The sequence below is a fragment of the Cupressus sempervirens genome, chromosome 11 (genome assembly GCF_028749045.1).
Source record: "Cupressus sempervirens isolate cs-2001-9-10 chromosome 11, ASM2874904v1, whole genome shotgun sequence".
NCBI lineage: Eukaryota > Viridiplantae > Streptophyta > Pinopsida > Cupressales > Cupressaceae > Cupressus > Cupressus sempervirens.
Genome location: NC_143128.1, coordinates 516526282 through 516549447, shown reverse-complemented (window position 1 = coordinate 516549447; position 23166 = coordinate 516526282). Strand labels below are relative to the sequence as shown.

Below are 23166 nucleotides of genomic sequence, written 5' to 3'. Positions count from 1 at the left end.
TTACTTTCAATATGTTTTATTCTGGTGTGCAAAAAAGTTAATTTAAAATACAAAACAACACAACAAAACCAAGATTTGGATCTCTTTGCTATTTTGGCCTGTTGTTCTTTGTAGTTTGATATGATTAGGGACTGATCGTCTATTTCTTTTGTAACCATGGGGTTTTGGGTGCTTGTTCACAACCTGTTTTGGTGGTTGATGAGCACTATGTTATCTGTGATGCCACCCTGGTCACCTTGTTTTGGTTGGTGACCTATTTCACCTTTGGGCTGTAATATTTTTTAGTTTGGGCTTCATTTAAAATTTTTCGATTTGTATAGGGTTTCAAGCACCCTTCAAAACCTGTTTTCCTTAATAAAAAACACAACAAAACCAAGATAATAAAATATCTATATTGATTTGCTTTGTGAGATTTGTGATATATAAGGAACAAACGAAACAATTTCAACAAAATAATTATTTAGCAGCTTCATATAGAAATCACTGCAAAAGTGATATTAACAAAGAATTTATAATATGTTAAATAGAAGGCAGGCAAAATTTAGTGAGAAATTATAATATTAAGTGATAGTAACCTAAACTGTTACATACTAAATGATGAATCATACACCAAAATTTGCATCGCAAAAAGCCTAGAAGGCAGCAAAGTGCACGGGAAACAAGTAGCTACTCAATATGATTGCATCAAAATATATCTTTGTTTCAGGAGGTCTATGTGAGAAAATGTGTGATGCGTTTGAATTTTGTCACACTTCCCGCAAACACTGAGGCCTTCAGCTTCATTTCCATCAAGGCCTTTGAGTTCTTCTGGCACCAAATAGGGAAATAAATTTCAGGAAATCAGCTAAAGTAACCTCTGATTGGTCAGATGATGCCCCTGACTGACCCTGTGAATCAGTTTGTCTTCTACTTGAATACTCAGTAGAAGCAAGCTTGGATGTCTTTGAAACCGACAAGACCCTCTCCAAGTCTGACTGCTTTAAGGGTCTCGGAATCTGGAGCCAAAATAAAAGATCATTTCTAATTAACTCATTGTAAAAAAAATAAAAACGATAACTACCACCAAGGCTGTCTTCAAAATCCCTCTTATAGTAAATACTAAATATATACAAGTAAAGCAACTTACATTCACAGATATTTACAAGACAGCTTTACATCTAATATAAGTTTGAAGCACTAACCTGAGAAGTTATCTGGCCAGTCTTTTCCTGCTCTAACATCTCTCTAATTGGGGCATATGCTGCTTGCTTACATAGTTCTGTCAAATCAGAGCCGCTGTATCCTTCACATAAGCCAGCTATATGATCAAAGTCAATGGCATCCTCCACATTTTCGCCCTTCAAAATTACTTTTAGGATTTTTGCCCTCTCCTTAAGGTCTGGCATGCCCACTTCAAATGCTTGGGGAAGGCGACGCAAGATTGCATCATCAAGCTCCCAAGGTCTATTTGTTGCAGCAAGCACCATAACTCGAGCATTCTCTTCACATGTAAATCAATAGTATAAAAACACTTTATTTTGAATCTGCTCTCTGAATTCCATAATGAAGTTATTCTGATGCAAAGAAAGCCACTAAAAAAATACTACATTCAAAACTGAAAAAAGAAAATGCATTAGCAGCTCAAACTGGTTGCAGCAATAATTTTCACTCCAAGATTTTCATAATCAAAATCTGTCATTTAATTGCATCCAAAATAAAAATAATAAGACTTACATTGCCTTACATTTCAAATAATGTGGGTAACCGAATACAGAAAGACTTATGGCTGGATAACTTGTCTTCTGGTTGTACGTAACTCACATCTACATAAGAAAGAATTGACAATTATATTTAACAGGTCATCAAGATTAACACCTCGGATTTAATAGTTTGTCTGCAACTAAAAGGAATAAGTTAAACTCTGGCTTGTATGTGATTCGAAAAGGGGTGAGTTATACCTATCACATAGTTAACAGGTAATCTAATCAACAAGCGAATATTCAGTAGATCCATCAACTATGCTACTTGACATGGGAACATAAAAGAATATTGTGACTTCCAATCCCCAGTTTCCTATCAGAGTAGTGGCCATCATTAAAACCTTTTTCTAGGATACTAAAGAATGACTCCCCGCAGATGTTCCACATGAAGAAAAGCAGCATATTCCTAAGAGATATTCCTAAAGTTCACAATTTGTGTTTATGCCCGTAACAGTGGAACTACACAATGCAAACCAAAAATGAAAAATCTGTGAATGGGACTGGCAAACACACGATTTGCAAATATTCCAAGGAAGTGTCTGCAGAATCTTACGAGCTAAGTACAAAGAAAAGAAAATCAAACATACTCATTTCAAAAGCAAAGCCCAAATGAAAAGAAGCAGAAACATACATATTCCCTCCATTTACAATTTTACATACAAAGAAAATCAAACATACTTATTTTACAAGCAAAGCCCAAATGAAAAGAAGCAGAAATATACGTATTCCCTGCATTTACAATTTTACAGCCATCAAGATGCAAGTGTCCCTAAGAGAAAACCTGTATCAACCAAAAATATTCTAAATTCTTTTCTAGTTTTCCTTTATTTTGTAGGTTTCTTCGAGTATATTTGGAGTTCTAGTTTCCAGTTGTCCTGAAATGTCTGAAGATTCTGAAATGGTTCCCCAATAATGATTAATGTAACATTGTAAAGGGGTTTTGAATGTGGCTTCCTTGCACACTTTGTACTGTTCCCTTTATGAGATAGGATTTAATTATAAATAATAAGAAAATTAAAAATATAAAACTAAATAAATGGATAAATATTTGTATAATATAATATAATTACAAGTCAATTAAGATAACAAAAGGGTAAGATACACATAATGAAGAGTGACTCCCCTAACATGATATAAAAGGGAGGAGAATTCATCTGAAAGGGGTAGGGAGGATAGAAGAAAGAGGAGAGCATATGAATTTAAAAATGCCTTGCCAAGGGTTGTGACTCTTCAAAAGGGTTGTAACTCTTCAAAAGGGTTGTAACTCTTTCAAAGAGGGACAATTACAAAGGGCTGTGAGTCTTGTGACTCTTGCAAAGGGTACAAATGTCTAAGGTTGTGACTCTTTCTAAAGGCAAAAATCATGAAAGGTTGTGACAATTGCAAAGGAGAACACATGATGAAGACGTGTGACGTTTCCCCAAATTGAAAGATATAAAGGAAAGAAGGTTTCGTTTGAGGACACCCAAGTGAGATCACTTTGGGGAATGACATATTATTTTTGAAGGCAACAATAAAGAGTACTCAAATCCTTATGAAAGATGATGACCCACTTAAGTATAAAGGAGGGTTCATTCCAAGCATTGAAAGAGATGCATTGCACTGTGAATCAAGGGATGAATAACGAGTACTCGATCAGCAAGCTGTACTTCATTAAAGGGCAGATCAGAGTATAAGGCATGAACTGATTTTCCAAAATTACAACATTCAGCAGTCCCTTGCATCAACAAATATAATCATAAAAAATTATCTAAGCAATAGGCATAACAAGCACATGAAATGACAAAGATCAATGATCAGCATTTACATCCATGAAATTAACTTCAGATTGGCAGGCTGGTATTATAGCAGATCAGCCATCTTCGCCATCCTTCTTTTTCACAAGTAATTGAGGTATAATTATATCTGTGTATATGAATAATGCATGATGCTTAAATGAAAGTTCGCAGTAGAATATTGGATGCACTTGATTGTCTGTAACCTATCTTGTAGAAAGGGCCCGAAGCAGAAGAAAAGGTTGGCGAGGGGCTAGGAAGAGGACTGTCCTAGTATGACCTTTGCAGCCTAGGACTAAGAGGGCACTTAGTCAAGTAACCCCTTACAAACTTAGCCGGAGTTCACAAGTTGGCAACAGAGAGTAGCTATGTGTACTGTCTGAAACCCACCTTATGAGAGAGAGGGCTTGACATATAAGAAAAGGGGGGAAAGTGGCTCAAAAGAAAGTCATTCTGGTAGGTCTGTTGTGGCCTAGGACAAAGAGGGCACTTACAGAGTCAAGTAACCTCTTACAACCTCTGCCTGACTCCACAAGATGGCAACTGTCTGTTGGTAAACGAAACATGGTTGGGGAAATAAGAAATACACTCTTAGGCTTAGTGTAGAAATGGCTTCACCAAAACCATCATGTCTCTTCACCTAATGCTTGTATCTAAGTCACTAGATCCTTTAGTTTAGCCCCAGATCCTAATTCCAGTGTAAACTCTAATCCTAATTCTGCCCAGATTCCAGCAAGGTTCTAGCCAGGCATCCAGATTCCCTGTGGGTATCCGATTGCCCGACCGGAGCCCAAGGCAGAATCCACGGGCATCCAAGGCTGTCGATATCCAAAAACAGGCCGCACATACTATTCTTTTATTATTATTATTTTCAGAAACATGCTGCAGATCTGCAGTAAGCTGCAGCAGGTGTTATGATTGCACTTTAAATGGCATTGGGCCTCTTAAGGAGTTGTTACTGATTATGTGCTGGTCGTTTTAGCAATTATTTTCAGTTGGACTCATTATTGGAGCAATACTGTAGTCTGTGAGTGCCAAAAGGAATGGATAGCAAATATGTAAACGGAAAACAGCTTTATAGGCATCTTGGCAGTGTTCTAGAAGATCATGATGGCATGTGAGGTGAAAAGCAACGGCTGGAAGTTGTCAAGGAAAATGATTATGAAAATTGTAGTTTGAAATTTTTAAAAACAGTTGTTTAATGACTTTGACATTTTTTGGCCACATTTATTTTTCTCAATCTTGACTTTCTCATGACATACAAAAGTGAGGTGAGACAGACGAGGTCGCAGGGTTAATGTACAGCTCCATTAAGTCGAATGTGGCAAATCTCCAGGTATGCCACTGACTGGCGAATGGGATATGGGTAGCATCCCCAGCTTCGAGTTATTAACCCATTTAAACATTCTCTAGATGAAAATCTCTATTGTGTGTTTTGTCCATTGTCACCCATTATTATATGTACGAAGTTTTGAACCAATAATGAATAAACATTGAATATGTTACATATATGATTTATGAATATGCATACATATATACATTTTTTATTTTTTTAAATGTCTACAAATATACCTGTGGTACAAGAACCTGTCCAAAAAAATTGCCGAATCCAAGAATCAAAATCAGAACTGAGTCTGAATCAGAACCAGGATCAGCATCTTGGGTTTTTATACTCTATGAATACAATGCAGCTTGACTAACCTAATGGAATATAAATGTATATATGTATATTTGTATATATTGTTTATGATTGCAGGATCCAAGTCCAGGATCATATTTTTTGGAAAGATGTAATTGTTAAGATGTAAAACTAGACCTAGTTTGTCACAATTGTGATTTTAGGGCAAATTAGGAAGGGAAGATCATACACTTCACATAAATGTTTAATTAAGTTGGTAGTTATGTGAAGTAGTTACAAAGGGTAGTTGGGTGGTTATGCTAAGTGGTTATGGGTTAGCTATTCAAGGAGACTATATAAATGCAAGGTATTTGTAATGTAAAAGGGGTGGAATTCTTATTTAAGGGAAATGCTAGAGAAACTTGCAATATTTTCAGAGGATAGTCAAGAATGCTTTCATTCGTAAGTCTCGAATGTGCTTGTGAATTATCATTACTAACTTCTCATATGTTGAGTTAGTAATCACTTTATGGTTGGCAAAAACCCAGTTCTTCCTAATTTATGCGATTGATGGCACAAAATGCACTCATTTCTTGGTATCTTGATTTGAATACATTATAGAGTGGTATATCCTTTTGTATATCAGGATCTGTTATCCTTCTTTGCCCATCATTTCATTTTGCACTTGAATCCCTTTTGTAATCAGCTACCCATTGTGAAATCCTATTTGGTATTCATATGTCTATTAGCTTTATGTTTTCTCCTTTATGTACTTTCAGGTTAGAAGTACATAAACATTAAAATAACCCAATCATACAAGGAAGCTGCTCCTCTAAAACAGAGGACGATTGCATTCTGATAGTGATCAATTCCAATCTCCCCAACTGTTGGCTCGGTTGTCACTGCTCAAAGGGTGAACAGGGTCAGTTACAGAGATAATATGACAATAACAAATACTTTTACCAACACTACTACTAAAAACAAAAGGCACTACAAAATATTATCATGTCATTTGTCATGATTAAATAACAGGAAACAAGATGTGCTTAGAATGAAGCCAAAAAGTGCAAGGCAATAAATTGCATGTTTTGGCAGTACAAATTCAAAGAAAAATTATCACATAAGTGAGGAAAGATGAGAACCTCAGTTTTCATATGATTTGATGTTTATGAGAGTTTATTATTTTTCAATATTGAAATTCGCATCTATATCCACATCCTTGGACCCATGTTTATTGCCCGTCTCCGATTGACTATGTTCTTGACTGTTTTAAGGGACTGTGAGCATCAGGCATGAGGTCATTCCTGTTTTACAGAAGCCCCACTCAGAAATCCAGGTGCATGGAAATGCAACTAATAGTAGCAGTATTTTAATGCTCACTGGAGAAACAGTTTTTCAGGCCCAAATGCACACTGGTGCAATGTAATCACTATACATTTCACCAATCACCAGTAGTTGATAAAACCCTGAATGAATCCCCTGCTTTTAAGGCATAAAGCATGTGTATAATTAGCAAGAGAAAGTGGACACTATAATATTCAAGCATAAAACAAGTGGTTGTGGAATAGTTAGCCATTAATAACATAATATTGTAATCGAAGTGGACTCTATTGTATCCAAGCACAAAACAAGTACTTGAGTAATTTACCTTTGATTACACGTTTTGAATAATTTTATAACCTTGGGAAGAGATTGCTAGATGTTTCCGATACAGACACCAGAATTCACTGTTGATTTCAATTTCAAAGTTTATAAAGCCTTTTACCTATTTACCATTGAAATGTTGTTATCTCGAATATCTCCTCCCAAACCATAGATCGTAAAATACCATTTCATATTTTTGAATAAAACGTCCCACCAGTAGGGTCTAGGTAAGAGTAAAAGCATACTCCCTAAATATTAGAGTTATTGTGCTTATGACCATCCAGGTAGAAACAAATAGACTTCAAATGCAGTTCATGAATGCATCCCAATGCCCACTAAATGTGGAGCTTGTTTATCAAGATATAAATTATAGCAATTATGCAATAATATTGAAAGAGAAACTTACGATCTGTGGTAAAGCCATCCCACAAAGCCATAAACTCCGTCTTCATATTTGTAAGAACTTCGTGCTCAGTTGATCGCCGTTGACCCAAAAAACTGTCAACCTCATCAATAAAGATGACGGCAGGCTGAAGCTTGTAAGCCAGGGTGAATAGTGCAGTCACTGCATGTTCCATAACAGCGTGAAATAGTTACATAAATATTAAAAAAGAAATTAGCGCATTGAAAAGTATTAAAAGAATGATATGCAATCTCAAAGTTTAGAAAGCAGTTACTTCTTTCTCATAAGAGAAATAAATCATCACTGAACACTTTGGCAAGTAGATCTGTGAGCTAATGCTTCAAGGACATAGATTTCTTGCACTAGAATATTTGGAAATAGCCACTGTGAGAGCATGACCAGATAGTAATCTATTACTAAAATAATAGGAGTCTTGCAAGAATAAGTTAATGCAATCAGATTCCCACAATCCATTAGAAGTACAAAACAGTTTTTTGGAGTTCGATTGCGTACATATTTTTATCATCAATGTTTCAGAGTGCTAGAGAGTAGAAAAATAATAAGTTGTCAATGACCACTATCAGATTGACCAATTTTTTCTACATAGAAGACATTTACTATGAAGATTCATTGCTTCAGAAGGTGTGAACTAACAGCCTTTCATTCCATCAATACGCAAGGATTTTCACATGACATCTTCAAAAAGCCATATCAACATAATCAACAGATTCATTTCAATAAATAATGAATATCCAAACCTGCTACTAGTTTGTTTTCTGTGTAGCTTGATAATTGTTCTCAATAATTTTCTTCAAGGATAACCCAGTATAGGAAGACAATATACAAAACAAACAAAACAATAGGCATACTTTCAAGAAGATTGTACTTGTAAAAATTAGAATTTTGTATCTACGAAAAATAATACCAAGAGAGTAGCTAATTCAAGCTAACCAATCTCATTCACAGGAGGAAGGTAAAACGCAGATAAGCTCCCTGATGTCCAGCTTAACTGAATGGTAAACATGATATAGATTCAAACCATAAACAAAACCCAACATTTGAAAAAAATTAACATTTATATGATCCAAATCAGAATACTTAAAATCAATCCATGCACAAAACATTCAGAAAATCAGATTTCAAATTGAACGTGGGGAAAACTCAGTGTATGTGCATGAAATGAAAGAGAAAAAGTCACTTGGGCCTACTTCAGTGACATTTTAGTCTTTAATTATGTCTTTTTGTGTTTTAAGTGTGATTTTAATGCACTTCTTTTTATTTAGTCCATCAGACTTACCAAGCCTAATATCAGACTCATAAGTAGCATTGCCACATCTGATGACTCAGCAAGTGCTGACTTGAAACTAGCAACTACTGCTTTGCCTTGTGAGTCAGTGCACACTTCAGACTCACAATTCCCACTTAAAGTTGACAATCGGATGAGTCTTGGCTGCGAACTCACAGGTAATGCTTCACCTCATGACTCATCTCACACTTGCCACATTATAATGGTATGATTCATGCCATGTAGGAAAAGCACAAGGTCTCGGCCCACTGAGTACAGATTCTTATTTCATAGTGTAATTAAAAAATAATCCTCTGATTCAAATACGCGCTACTCAATCTGAATACAACTATTTTCATACCATATCCAACACAATTTTGCCATCTCTACTATCACACTGAAATTTCCTTCTGCATCAGTCCAATTCATCTGGATATTGATTGAGAGTCGAGAAAATAAACCTCACTTACACTTCTCAGATTACATGTAAATAATGCACTCACATCAATGTTTCACACCTACATCACCTGAATGGCAAAGAAGACAAAATCTCCAAAACAGCAGCTCGCTTGCACTGTTTTCAAAATTTTGTAGTCATGAAACATTTATGCTAGAAAGACATATATTACTTATTAGTTATATATCAAGAAAAAATCACATAATTACTAAAAGTAAAAGGTAAAAACCAACTACTCACAATAACTAACACACTGAGTTAGAAACTCAAATTTGATCTGGTAGCCAATAATTGCAAGCTACCATTGCAAACCTGTACAAGATACACATGTAAAAAATGCAATCAACCAGTTGGTTGTGCTGTTGGATGAGCAGCTGACGGACACAGGTTCGAACCTCATACGGTACCCAAGCCCGTATTCCCTGCTGCGCATATTGTGGGTCGCAAGCTGGTTCACTGGGATTAGTCTCCCCTCACTTGCCCCTTCCTAACCACAACTTGGCAGATCGTAAGACCAAGGTAAGGCAGGTTGGGCATTGGTTTGGGCAACAAGAATACCCACTGGGATAACAAAAAACAAAAAATGAAATCAGAGAAAATACAAGTTGACCAGCTAATTAGCATTACAAAGCCTGAAGATCATTCTCAGTGTCTCTCATCGTTTTATTTGCAAGCTGCCATAGAAAGCCTGTTTGAAGACCCAAATCTAAGTTACTGCATACCAGCATATTCAATGGTGCACCTGCACCGGGTGTAAGCCCAGGTGTGCCCAATGTATGCCCCCAAGCCCAAGGTACACCCGAAGTGCGCCCACAGCAACTAGGGCATGTATACCTTGGGCACACTCAAGCCCGTCCAGGGCAAACCCATGTGTAAAAACCCAGGTCACTTTAAAAAGTGACCAAAAAATTAAAAAGACAATTTTTGACCTTTCATTTTCTGCTAAAACCTTAATCAAACCTTGAAAGCATCATTTTATACCCATAGGAAAAGCTCGTTTTCTCTATCCTCTCTTTTTCTCATTTTGGCATTTTTTAGGGCATCTAGTTTTTTTTTAAGGGGATCAATTGTGAAGTGCCAGAGGAAGGAAGATAGTTTGCACAAATGAGATTATGAATCTAACCTATATGGCTTATGACAAGACATTGAAATTCTAAATTATCAATTGGCATTTGGCATTGATCAACAATCAAGTATAATGCTATCAAACATATTTAGTTTTACAATTTTGTGTAGCAAAATGGTTATAACACAACAGTTTTAACAGTTCAATGGTTCTCTCTATTGAAGATTGTAGCTGCCATAGAGATCTTTATCTCTAGAAATATGGACATTATTATTGTTATGGTCACCTTCAGCTGAAGAGGACACTTATCATTAAATCGTAATATTAAATATAAAGATGTGTCATACTACACGCGTTGAGGCATGGAAACTCAAGAAACCTTCGGTTGTAATGTGAAGTCTCTCCTATTGTTATATATATATATATATATATATATCACATCAAGCAAAGGATTTTGTACACTTTAACTTTTAAGAACAATAAAATGATATTTTGTTGTGTGGTTGGGTTTTCCCTTCATTTTAGAAGGGTTTTCCCAGAATAATCTTTGCGTCTCGCGTATCTCTTGCCTCTTCCTTATTGTTGTTTATCATTGATTTGTGGGCTAAAATCCAACATGGTATCAGAGCCTAGTTAGTTAACAGCAAATAATGGAGTCCTTGTGTTCTTTCAGCTCAGAAAGTACTTTAGCAGTGTTGCATCTTTTGTTATTAGTTTGAGTGTTGAAATCTGGTGTTCAGGCCTTATTTCTACTTTATGCTATCCTGTCTTTAAAGCATTTTCAATTGTAATTTCTGTCATAACATCCTTCATGATGCTCCACTTCTTTCGAATATGAGCAGAGAGGATGCAGGAAAAGGTTGTGGGATTCTGTTTTCACACCCTTGGACATTAATCTCAAATGGGGTTCCTGGTTGTTGTTCATTCATTGAGATGATTTTTCAGCACCCTGTTTGGGCAGACCGTCAAGGATTTCACATCATTTCAGACCACTTCTCTGTGATTCTGCTTTATTTCTCATATTTATCAGAGATTCCCCTGTTTTATATTTTGTTTTGTCAAAGATTTGGCCTGGGCAGGCAGAATACTGGCCGAGTGAATTATGTGCGACCCTGGATATGGGCGGAACTGTTTTAAATTTCTTGCTCTCTCGAGGAAAGTCTATGTAATCTCATCACTTGATTAATGTCGTTCCAGCTTGAAGACCTGTGTACATGCTAGGTTGATCTCCTTTGGCGTCTTTAATATCTTAGGTGGTTTGATTCTCTTACTCTGTGTCTTCCCATCTTGGAAGTCTCAGCGTTTTTGTTGCATTTTGTTTGTTATATGGATGCCTGGTTTCTATAGAATGTTGTCACCTTATGAGAAGCCATTACTTAGAGGTGTTGACAGTCCATGATAACCATCGATGCTTGGTCTTTTATGCAACCTCCTCGACTTTTAATGTTTTTCTATGGAGATTTAAATATTTCATGCTTGCATTTTCTTGTTTTACTCTCTAGTTGGTTTAATAGCTGTCCAGTTTTTATTCTGTGTGCTCATGGTATCGTAATTTTAAAAAATTTATTCAAGTCTCTTTCAAATGACAGTTCATGTTAATGGTCTGTTGTTGAAACATTGTAATTTGCCAAGGTTACCGGGAGACGGGGACACTTTGAGGTCTCCGGTACTGGTACTGGTACCGGTACGGCAATTTTTCAAATAGGAGATGGGGGTACTTGCAGACGGTAATTTTTTTTTAATAGTTTAAAGAGTCTAATACTAAAAGTAAATACAAAATTTGAAAATAGTAATACTGTAAGACCAAAGTAAATAATAATAGTAATGTCACATTAAAAATTAAAATAGACTCATAGAGTCAAAGATTTCAAAACTCACATGATCACAATATTGTATCTCATAGACATATTTGTTTTTCGAATATTGCATATGATCACCATCATATCAGATTGATAATCGCTGAGATTATCATTACATATTCAAATTTTAAATTCAAAAAAGTATAGTTTGATGCTGAATTGCCGATATGCAAACAAAAATGAACACTTTGTACAATAAACAAAAAACAGAAATATATCTAGTATTAGTATGTCGATGGTACTATCATCTACTCCACAAGGTTGTGATCATTCATCTCAAGGTCTTCAGCTATCATGCTCTCCAAAAAATCATCTCTCCAAAAATATTTTAAATGATTTAATCATTTAAATTGTTGAATAAAAATAATTTTTAAAAAGTGTTTCTAATGTTTTTTAAGTTATTAATTTATTGAATAAAATATTTTAAATTATTTAATCATTTAACTTGTCGGTGGTCTTAATTTTTGTATTAAAAAAATTAAAATGAGGGCTAAAATATATAAAATTATTTAATATTATATTTTACCAGGGGACTTCAAGGAGACCACTTTTTGGATTAGGAGACGAGGAGACTTCAAGAGACTTTGTCTTGAAGTCTCCAACCTTTTTTGAGGTCTCCGGAGACACGAAAAGTCTCCAAGACGCGTCTCGGTCTCCGAGACGCGACTTTTAGGGGGGAGACGGGTCTCCCGGTAACCATGTAATTTGCACATCATGAAGTAAAAGGCAGCTCAACCAAAACCTCGATCACCACGCATGTGGCGTGGACTTTCTTCTGCTCCTCAGCGTACAAGGAGGTTTTTGATTTTGGTGGAACCATTTTATCATTTTCTCTGACCGCATTTTGATATTAAGTTACTTTCATGATGGTTATCAGCATTAAGAAGCGGCATATATGAAAAACATTTTTTCCTGAGCACTGAAATTATCTTCTAGCACGAGTTGCAGCAGCGAAGAGGAAGAGTTTTAGGATAATAAATTAATAATATATAAAAAGTGGAAATTGTGAGCGAGCGGGTGTACCAACAAGATCTGCCAAAGGAACTTTAAGGCATTTCATATTCCACATCTCTGGCACGGAGAAGGAAGAGTTGCATGAAGCTTATCAGGGAGAGAATTCTGTATCTACAGGATCTAGACCAGAAAAAAACTAAGTTACCAATTCGGATGCGGATTCCGGAAGCGGATACAGGATGCGGGGATTTTTTTTTTTTTTGGATGCGGATGCAGGAGGAAACGTATATATATATATATATATTAATATATGCAACGAAATGCAAGAAAGATACAAAAACAAATCATTTGATAAAGCATAATATGACTATGAATCTATGATACTTAACAGTTAATTGAACCCTTAAACAAAATTCAAGATATTTCAAAATTCATATGATATTCATATATCAATATCAATATGTGCTTGTCCAACATTAGCGTTTAGTCTTGACTCTTAAACAATAAGTTCAAATAAGTCATGTTCAAGATTCCAACAAAATAAAATTTAAAAACATGGTAAATGATTGAAGTCTAAAGATTCAATCAATCAGAGTCTGGCTCTGAATCATAGGGATTTGCAAGAAAATCCACATTCTCATTATCATCTCCAACTGCTGAAAGATCATTTGAACCAAGCATGGTTCCACTTATGCTAGATGCACCACGTGCCACACTAACATCATCACCGTCTCCAACTGTAACAAGATCATGAAGTGTTGCATCCAAATCTGCACACTCAGGGGCTACAACCCAAAGCTTTGTTGCCCCTTCCTTGTAATGATCATTCTTACGTGACAAAAGACGCAAGTTCGTGTGGACAAAGACCAAGTCCTCAGCTTTCTTGGAGCCTAACCGGTTGCGCTTCACTGAATGGATAAAGGAGTATGTACTCCAATTCCTTTCAGCAGCAGAAGAACTAGCAACCTATATAGTTGTCACAAAACATACAAATGAAAAGCAAATTAATTTTATAGAATGTGTGAAACACTAAATTCTACAATGCAAGTGTAAACATAAAAATTTAAAACAAATTTACAAAACAAAATGAAAAACTTACTTGTGATAGGACTTTGATTGCAAGAGGTTGAAGATGCTTGAAAGGATACATGTACCACCATGTGATAGCTCCCATTCTATTTTGGTCCTTTAGTGCAAATGGAGAATGCTTTAACCCCGAAGCAAACAACCCAAATTCTTCCCTCACTTTTTCATGCATTTCTTCCAGTGGGAAGAGTCTTGAAAGGGCTTTGTGGCACCCCTCAGCAACCTCCTCATCCGCAAATGGTGCAACTCTATCCGGCATACCAGCTATCTCCTCACTATAGTAACTAGGAGATAAGGCATATGCAAGGAGGTGCAATGGGGTAGTCATCTTATTCCAGCGATGGTTGATAATTGCTTGCACTTGTTTGCATAAGGCTTCACATTGTGTGGGGTCACTCTCATGTGCTTGTATAGAATGTTTTACCTTCTCAACCATGGTGTCCATGCCATCATACACATCCCCTAAGCAAGGTGTATCTGTATCAGCAAAACGGAGCATAGTCATGATGGGCTCGGTGAAATCCAATACATATGCCACACGAGCCCACCAACTCTCATTCAAGATCAAATTCCTGATCCTTTGTGCTCTTTCTGAATTTGAGATCTTCCATACACCCCATTGATGACCGATGACCATTTGACTTAATGCATCTTTTACCTTGAGGAGTCGTCTCATAACGATTGTATGAGATGCAAAACGGGTCTCAGCAACCTAAGCAAGTTAACAATATGTCAATTGACAATATAATTATAAATTTTAATTTTTAACTAAATTACAAAACCATGAAACTTAGTAATTTAAAAAAATTAATTTACCTTCAGCAACTCCAATTTGGAGTATGTTCTAAAAATGGATTGTGACATGTGGTGGTTGGTCACAAACATCTGTATGTCCTCCCCCTCTTCATATATTTTCTTCACCCAATCTACTTCAGTGCCAATCCTCTGCATGATCAAGTTAAGGGAGTGGACAATGCACGGAGTCCAAAAAATATGGTCATACCGACTCTCAACTAAAGCACCCGCACCCCTGCAATTTTTGGCATTGTCAGTGACCACCTGTACCACATTCTCACTACCCACCATCTCAATGGCCTCAATGAGAATTCTAGAAATGAATTCTGAATCCTTCACTTGCCCTTCACAATCAATGGCCTTCAAAAACATTGCCCCTTTGGGGGAAATTGCAATCACATTAATCAGTGGTCGGTTTCTTGTATCCTTCCAACCATCTGACACAATAGTTAGACCCGAAGTTTTCCAAGATTTTTTTATTGGTTGAAGGTCTCTCTCTATATGTGCCCTCTCTTGTTGCAATAAAGTTGTACGCACCTTTTCATAGCCCGGGCTTGTGTAGTCAGCTGGTGATTCTTTGATTGCTACCACCATTTCCTTCCAATATGGTGATCTCACCAAGTTGAAAGAAAGCCCATTCGCATAGAGGCAACGTGCAATAGCTTCATCAGCGCGGTCTCTTGCCCCCATTTTAAATGCGGTGTCCAATGGGCCTCTTTTATGGGTTGAAATTTCCACTTCTTCCTCATCCTCTTCAGGCACAGGTACCTACAAGAATGGGTGTTGGGAGGATGCCATTGGTTCAGTGGGTGTCTTTGGCTTGCTCTTTGAGGAAGGACCTTGATAGTAGCTTTTTTTTGATCTATTGATCAATGCATCAGCAGCTTCTTGTTCTCTTACAAATGAAAGTATTTCCGCACTAGTCATCCTAGTACCATTTTTGCCTTTGCACATTCCAAATCCTTTGCCAGCAGGGCCCATAAAATGAAGCTTCACTCGAGAATATGAGCTATTGAAAGGTTTGCCTTTGTTACTTTGACAATAATTGCACTTCCAATAGTATGAGCCACCTCCTGAAACCTGTGATATCCGTGTTGTATGTCTCCACAAAGGAGAACCTACATCAATTTTAAAATTATCAGTCCCTTCCCCTCCTTGGCCCCCCACTGAACTTTGACTAGCACTACCACCGGTATCCATTCTTGTCTAGTTTTTTGCAACCTATTTTATAAGAAAATAAATAAATTTTAATTAGTTCCTAACAACGATGAACATCAATGATCATGCATACAAGTGGAAAGAAGTGAGAAAAACTACTAAAATAGATACCCAAAGTTGCTTCTACATATCTTTCAAAAAAAAAATTTGAAAAAAAACTTTAAAAAAATCTTCAAGAACTTTAAAAAATCATCAAAAACTCAAAAAAATTCATCTAAATACTCAAGAAAAGGATTGATCACTTACCTTGAATGGTTTAAACTTCTTTGAGAAAGCTATCTCTCCCTCTTCGATCGATCCTCTTCGAAAATGCTAAACTTAGCTTCACAATGAAGGAGTGGCTGTAGGTGCAAACAAAACTCTAAAATGACTCTTGTGAATGCTTCTATGTTGTCTTCTAGGGTCGTTTTAGGGTTTTATTGTGAAAAAATGCTTTAAAAAATGCTTTTAGTCACATGTTTCATATTTTAAGTTAAAATATACTTTATTTTATTAATTTTCCGCCTAACTCCTGCGGATGCGTCCGGATGCTCCCGGATTCCCTGCGGATGCTGCCCGGAAGCCACCCGTAGGCATCCGGAGGCTTCCGGATGCCTGCGGGTGGCTTCCGGGCAGCACCCGCAGCGCATCCAGAGGCTTCCCGCATCCGTCTGCATCGGATGCGGAAGCCAGGCCCTACTGGCACGAATCAGTATCCGAGGAAAAAAATACTGATGACTCCCAGGCAACATCAAACGTTATGATGTCTGGGAAGAAGAGAAAGCTATATGTAGCCATGCAGCCATTGTGTGAGTTCTGTGCAGCTTGTGCATGAGTGAGAGTTATATACTAATATGCAGTAAGCAGGGAAGAAATGAAGCTGTCTGCTTCTCAGAATGAAGAATGATAGACGTGCATGCAGAACATGCTATGTTGTCTGTGTCATGTGACTTTTCTTCTTTTTTGGAAGTTTGTGGGTGGAATGCTGTATGCTCAAATGGAAATTGCTTCCGAGGGGAACAGTGAAGTCAATATGATTATAACTGCAGGAAAGGAACAAGACTCGTATATGGAGCTGGCATGCAATCCAGCAGTGAAAACCTTGGCTCATGTACTTGAAATGGGACCCAAAGTTTCTTGGTTACAGTCCTCTTGCACAGAAAGGAAAAGCTTTGATCTAAAAAGGCAAACATGAGATAAGTTTTTTATATTCTTGAATATTGGTTATATGATATATCACTAGAAATAGTGTATGCTCCTAAACATTGATCTCTGCTTGATGAGTTATTAATATCTTGGTTGCAGGAAAAGGAAGCAACTAATTATGAGATGGGGATGTTGCCTTGATGTTACATATCTAGGGGGAGATGCTCAACCTCAGAGGGAGGTTGCATCCTCTTACTTATTGTTGTGATCAAAAATAATTCTTGATTAAAAGGAAGTCTTTATGGTATCCCTGCCTTTACTATACATGCTACTAATATTTGTGGTTTTGACACTTGTTGAAAAAGAGTTTTCAGCTGTGATTTCTTTTCTTGCTGATTATGAGTTCTTATTATGTGAAATTATAAAGTTGTAAGGACAACCTGATAACTATTTCACTTATAAGAAATTCATAGTGAACATCATGTAGAGAGAGTCCATGACGTCATCACATTGAGAGATTCCATGATGGGAGTTGGAAGTCATTTTGAAAGAGTCCATGACTGTATCACGTTGAGAGAGTCCATGATAAAATGTTAGTTGTAAACCTTACTAACTTGTCATGTTGAGAGATTCCATGACAGCATCACATTGACTGAGTCCGTGATGAAGTTTGATTGTGATTTTTTAAGGTCTATCATATTGAGTGATTCCATGATTATGAGTAATTGTTACAAGTCTATCATGTTGAGAGATTCCATGATTGTTAACAATGAGTAAATTGTTCTCTTAGCCTCATGTTGACAGATCCCATGACAACATCATGATGAAAGCTGGTTGTGTTTCTTGTGGGGTTTTCATGTTGAGTGGTTCCATGAATTTTATAGGATCTATGTGATTAGACTTTATCATTGACATTTTGGTTGCAGCATTGTGTGACTGCTCAGCTAAAGATCTCTCTCTAGCTAAGAGGGAGTGTTGAAGGTTGTAGCTGCGATAGAGATATTTATCTCTACAAATATGGACGTTATTATCGTTATGGTCATCTTCAGCTGAAGAGGACACTTATGATTAAATTGTACTATTAAATATAAAGACATGTGTCATACTAATGTGTTGAGGCATGGAATCTCAAGAGCGCTTTGGTTGTAATGTAAAGAGTCTCTCCTATTGTTATTATATATATCGCATCAAGTGAAGGATATTGTACACTTGAACTTTTATGATCAATAAAATGATATTTTGTTGTGCTGTTGGGTTTTTCCCTTCATTTTAGAAGGGTTTTCCTAGGATAATTTGTGTCTCTCTTATCTTTTGCCTCTTCCTTATTGTTGTTTATCATTGATTTCTGGGCTAAAATCCAACACTCTCAAACCCACATTTTCTAATTGTGATTGCTTGGAAAATAGTTTAAAAAGTCACTCTCCAAGTTCTAGAAGTATGAGGTCTATCAATGGCAAAATTTATGAATTTTTGTTTGTTACTTTTCCCCCTTCTAGCATAAGTTGAAATATATTATTTTGAGCTTACGATATTTGTGCATGTTCGCAGACAACCCCATTTCCTCACCTGGACATGGCTGCAATTGCACCAACAACACAATCATTAAGATACTCGCGAGTATGATTTTAATGTTTGCATGCAAATTTCAACTGGATCACTCAAGATTGGCCTCCCAACTCAGGTCCAGTCTAGCCCAAATATGTATACAAACCTGATCCACTCGTGGGACAATCAAAGGCCCCTCCAAAGACCATGGGACTGTACAGATAAACTTGAGCATGCAGAAAATTCGGTGGGATGTGACAACCAAGAGGCAAATGTTGGTGATTTTTATATTTCTTTATCTTCTTTGACTTCTAAGGTTGACTAAAAAGTCAAAAATTTCCTCAAACTTTAAAATGTTGATTCCAATACATCTTAAAGACAAAAAACAAATTAGTTCTCATATTGTGAATGCAAAACAAAAATATTATTTATTGTCTCTGCACTTACAGTCTTGCTAGCCATTGCACAAATAGAGTTGAAGACTAAATCCACAAATACTCCAAAGCATAGTTTTTAGACTCGGACTCAGAGAGTACTTGGCAGGCCCAAAATTTTCAACTTGGCAAAAACTTGGAGAAAACTTAACAAAAACTCGGGGAAAACTCGGCAACTTAGAAAGAACAAAAAAGAAATTATCTTAAAGAAACATTTTTTTTTTTGCAGAATTCAATAACAAAATGTATTAAATTAAGAATTGACATCTTGAAATAGAAAATGCATGGTTTTATAGAAAAAATAGTATGTGAAAAACATACTTCAACCATTGTTTTACCTGCTTTGACATTTCTACCCATGATTTTTTGTGTCTATAAAAACGCGAGAGTTAAACTTGAGAGTACTCGCCCAACAAAAAAAAATGAGAGTACTCAGCAACTCGGGAGTACTCGGAGAGTTTGCAAACTATGCTCCAAAGTGATTGGTTTGCTATTCTTACACATTTGCAAGAGTTAATCCTACAAATTTGCAAGAGTTAATATTTTTGTCAATGAGATTGTAGAGAAAGATACAAAAGAGGTGGTTGTTTTTCAAGTACCTAGTTTCTTTTCTACATTTTATTTTATATAGATGAAATCTGTTGTTTTGTTTTGAAATTATTGTTTCTCTTTCATTCTTATATGAATCCATAACACATGCTTAATTTTTATAAATGAATTAAGTTGTGTATGTGTGTGTTTTTATTTGTTTTGGTTTTTTAAATGGTTGTCCATTGAGCAGATTTTGATGGGAGGTACTACAACGACACCCCGTTCTAGCTCCACAGGCCAACCACACTCCAAAACTGATGTAGAGGAAGGATTGAACTTGATTACTTACCAAAGACTATTCACTGATCTAATCACCTCATTAGAAGTACACGCTGATTTTACAACTCTAGGTGCATTGCCCTTAAGCGTAATGGGTGCACAATCATGCTAACTTGATCAAACTAATGCAAATGCTGACTTGCCCAGCCCCCTCTCACTTCCTTTGCAAGTCTATATAGCCATTCATGCCTTCCTTTGACTCTAAACAATGCACTTTTTACATCAGCCCACATTGACAAAGGTTTTTGCCAGTCAATCTGCAACTTGAAACACAGACCTATATAACTCACTCAAATGAAGAGATCTTGAGTCCTCCTTTTGTAGGAGTGTGGACAACAATAGGATTGACCTTTCTACAAGGATTTATTAATTTTCAACAGTGGAAACGCTGATTGTAAATAAAATTTGCTCAGTGGAAATCCTAGTTCTGTTACAGGGCAGCCTAGAGTGTTTTCACCATAACTCTTCACAGAACTCAACAAAATTGCATGCAACCAACTGCAATTGAAAATAGAAACATATCACTATCCTGCAACTGTTCTATAAAAACTCATACAAGGCTATTTTTTCAGACTCTTGCTTCAGTAAAACCTATCAAATAGGGCCTAGTATTTTTGCTACAACTTGAGCAAAACACCACAAAATTTAATGAAACCAAATGCAAATGAAAGGTAAGACACTTTCCCTTACATGTGCAGGGCAGTTCTATGCAAGTGCAGATCATACAAATCATGTTTTCAAAATCCTACCAGAAAAACCAGTGAATTCCACTCTAATAATGCTTCAAAAATAAGTTATTTGCATTTCTCAACTTCTTTTCTCTGTCCTTGGCACAGATACAGTCTTCTCAATCAACTTACATCATTTATAATCCTTCTCAAACTGATTACAACTGGTTTTCTTAAAAAGATGCCCTCTTTGTATGGCAGCATTGGACCTTTCTAATGACAATTTTGCAAATGTTTGACAACTTGTACAACTTGTTGGTAAACAGATTGTTCTTTTATTCAGCTCTTTGAATGCCCAATATTCGTGAACAATAACTGGTTACAACAGTTGAAAAATCGTAACTAAGTGATTGACTTCCCTTTGAATTTGTAGGTACAGCTTGTAAGAATGTGGTATAGCTCCGATACCATGTAAGATTTTGCCTTAGGGCAAAATTCACCCAAGACCAAGGAACTCAAACACAAGCACAATAGTAGACCAAAGAGAGTATGATTAGAATGACAATATATTCATTCAATAATTGATTGATATGAATTGATGTGAAAGTACACTAGGAGTGCCTGTATATAAAGGCCTCTGGAATGCTTCTAGAATGCATAGGAATCAGCAACATGATAAGTCATACAACCAGGCACATGTCCACCAAATATGGGTTATCCTCCATTAAGCACAGGAGTAAGTGCAATGATGAGAGGATAAACTTACAAAGGTGTAGCACACAAAATTATGTTGTCGACACCATGTGCTAAATTAGGAGTACGAATAACTATGTTGTCTACATGACAACTCAGTTAATTATGCAAACTCCAGTGTTGTAGACACCATGTGCTAAATTAGAGTTGCTTACTCCAATGTTGTCAACATGCTTACTCCAGTGTTGTCAACATGACAACTCATAAGAGTACGCAATCTCCTAAGTGTCTCACCAAATAAATAATAAAATAATGCATTAACCTAAGTAAACTTAAGTAAAGTGTAATAAGTAAATACTTATTTACACCAACATAGCTCCCTTGAGTTTGCGATTTGCAATGAATTTTTGTTCGTTCCTAATTCTAAATGGGGTTTATTCTTGACCAGAGAACAGAAGAGGTAAACCAAGTTAGGCCTAAACAGGAAATAACTCACGAAAAGATTCAAATGTTAATGCTAATCATATCTGTGAACTCACACATCTTATGAACCTGCAGAGTTTGACGATACAGTAATGAATTCTATCTACAAATTAACAATTTAACAGTATGCTTCTAACTCTAATATGCAAGGGACTAACTTGAAGAATGATGCAAGACAGAATCTCTTTTAACTTTCAATAACACTATTATTATCCTCAATTCGTTGCATTGAATAGGGGAACAAAGCTCTATTTATTCCTTAACTCAATTCAACTAAAAGAGATATCTTAACTATCACAAACAATAGAACAGTAAATAATTGACATAAAACACATTCAACTTGTCTCTGCAACATGAAGTATTTGACACCAAAAATTAGCCGACCTTTCATTAATTTTTCAATTAGGTACATATAGGATTCTAAGATGACCATTACAAAAAGGAACTAAACCAGTTCATCTCCTCAAAAATGACAAATGGCAAGGAGCCAATTATTAGTTACAATTGCTCATCAAAATGCGAAAGGGCAAGAGGGATGTCACTTCGCCTTCTTTCTCTTTTCCAATTTCGCCTTATAGGCCTTGGCGGCGACAGTGATAGGAATAAGATCTTCATGTCAGTGAATATGAACGTTGGTGTATCTCAAGAGCCACTTCGAGTGCTCTCAGGCTAGGTCTTTGATAGCATTCAACCTTTCTTGTATTTCCTCCATTGTCACATGTATACACCTGCTGAGCCGTTGGAGATCTGACACTCGATTCTAATGATTAGAAGATTTCTCCATTAGATTATCTAGATAACTAGAGAAATTATTCTGCATGACACCAACTCCTATTATTCCTTTCCCTTGTCCACTGGTTTGGGAGTCAATGTGTAGGCCTTTTAGCAATTCGTAGTTGTTGTCTTGTTCCTCTTTGACTTTGCTCTTTGTTTCTTTCAATCAACCTGCCACTAAAATCATTTCAGCTTTGAATTGCATACTCTAAAGCCATTCAAATAAGGGTGCATCCCCCTTAAGCAAAATCTTTGTCTCCACTACTTCCTTAGTGTTCATTTGTATAACCATTTTCAATAAGGAGATGCAATCCTCACTCTTGGCCTTTTCTATTGACAGGGTAGCCCAGTTAGCTGAGATGTTATCTATCTCCATTTTGAGCCTCGGTTAGCCGAGATGTTAGCTTTCTCCATTTCCAGCCTCGGTACTACATTACCGAGTCACTCTATCATTTCAAGTCCTTCAGACTTGAGTTTTGTGCTCCACTCCCTACCAATTTGCCCAAAATGCTTCTCTTCTTGTAGTTGGGAGATGATATAACCTAAATCTCTGTAGCTATAGGGTCACTGATGGGTGACACTCCTGAAATACTTGCTAGCGGGGTGATTAGCTACCTAATGAAGTAGTTAAGTTCGTGGATCTTTGCCTTCATTCTGACTTAGGCCAGTTTGAGA

At 36.5% G+C, this 23166-nt stretch overlaps 1 protein-coding gene across 1 annotated transcript in view; it reads right to left on the bottom strand.

Moving 5' to 3' along the window:
* Positions 1 to 442: 442 nt before the first annotated feature.
* Positions 443 to 23166, bottom strand: part of LOC149530622 (uncharacterized) — a 102884-nt gene continuing 80160 nt past the window's right edge. Inside the window, exons 3-5 of the mRNA XM_089811620.1 lie at positions 7183 to 7341; positions 1182 to 1480; positions 443 to 995 (exon numbers count right to left, since the gene is read on the bottom strand). Coding sequence (XP_089667746.1) covers positions 789 to 995; positions 1182 to 1480; positions 7183 to 7341 — 665 coding nt within the window. The 3' untranslated portion in view covers positions 443 to 788. The remainder of the gene's footprint in view (positions 996 to 1181; positions 1481 to 7182; positions 7342 to 23166) is intronic.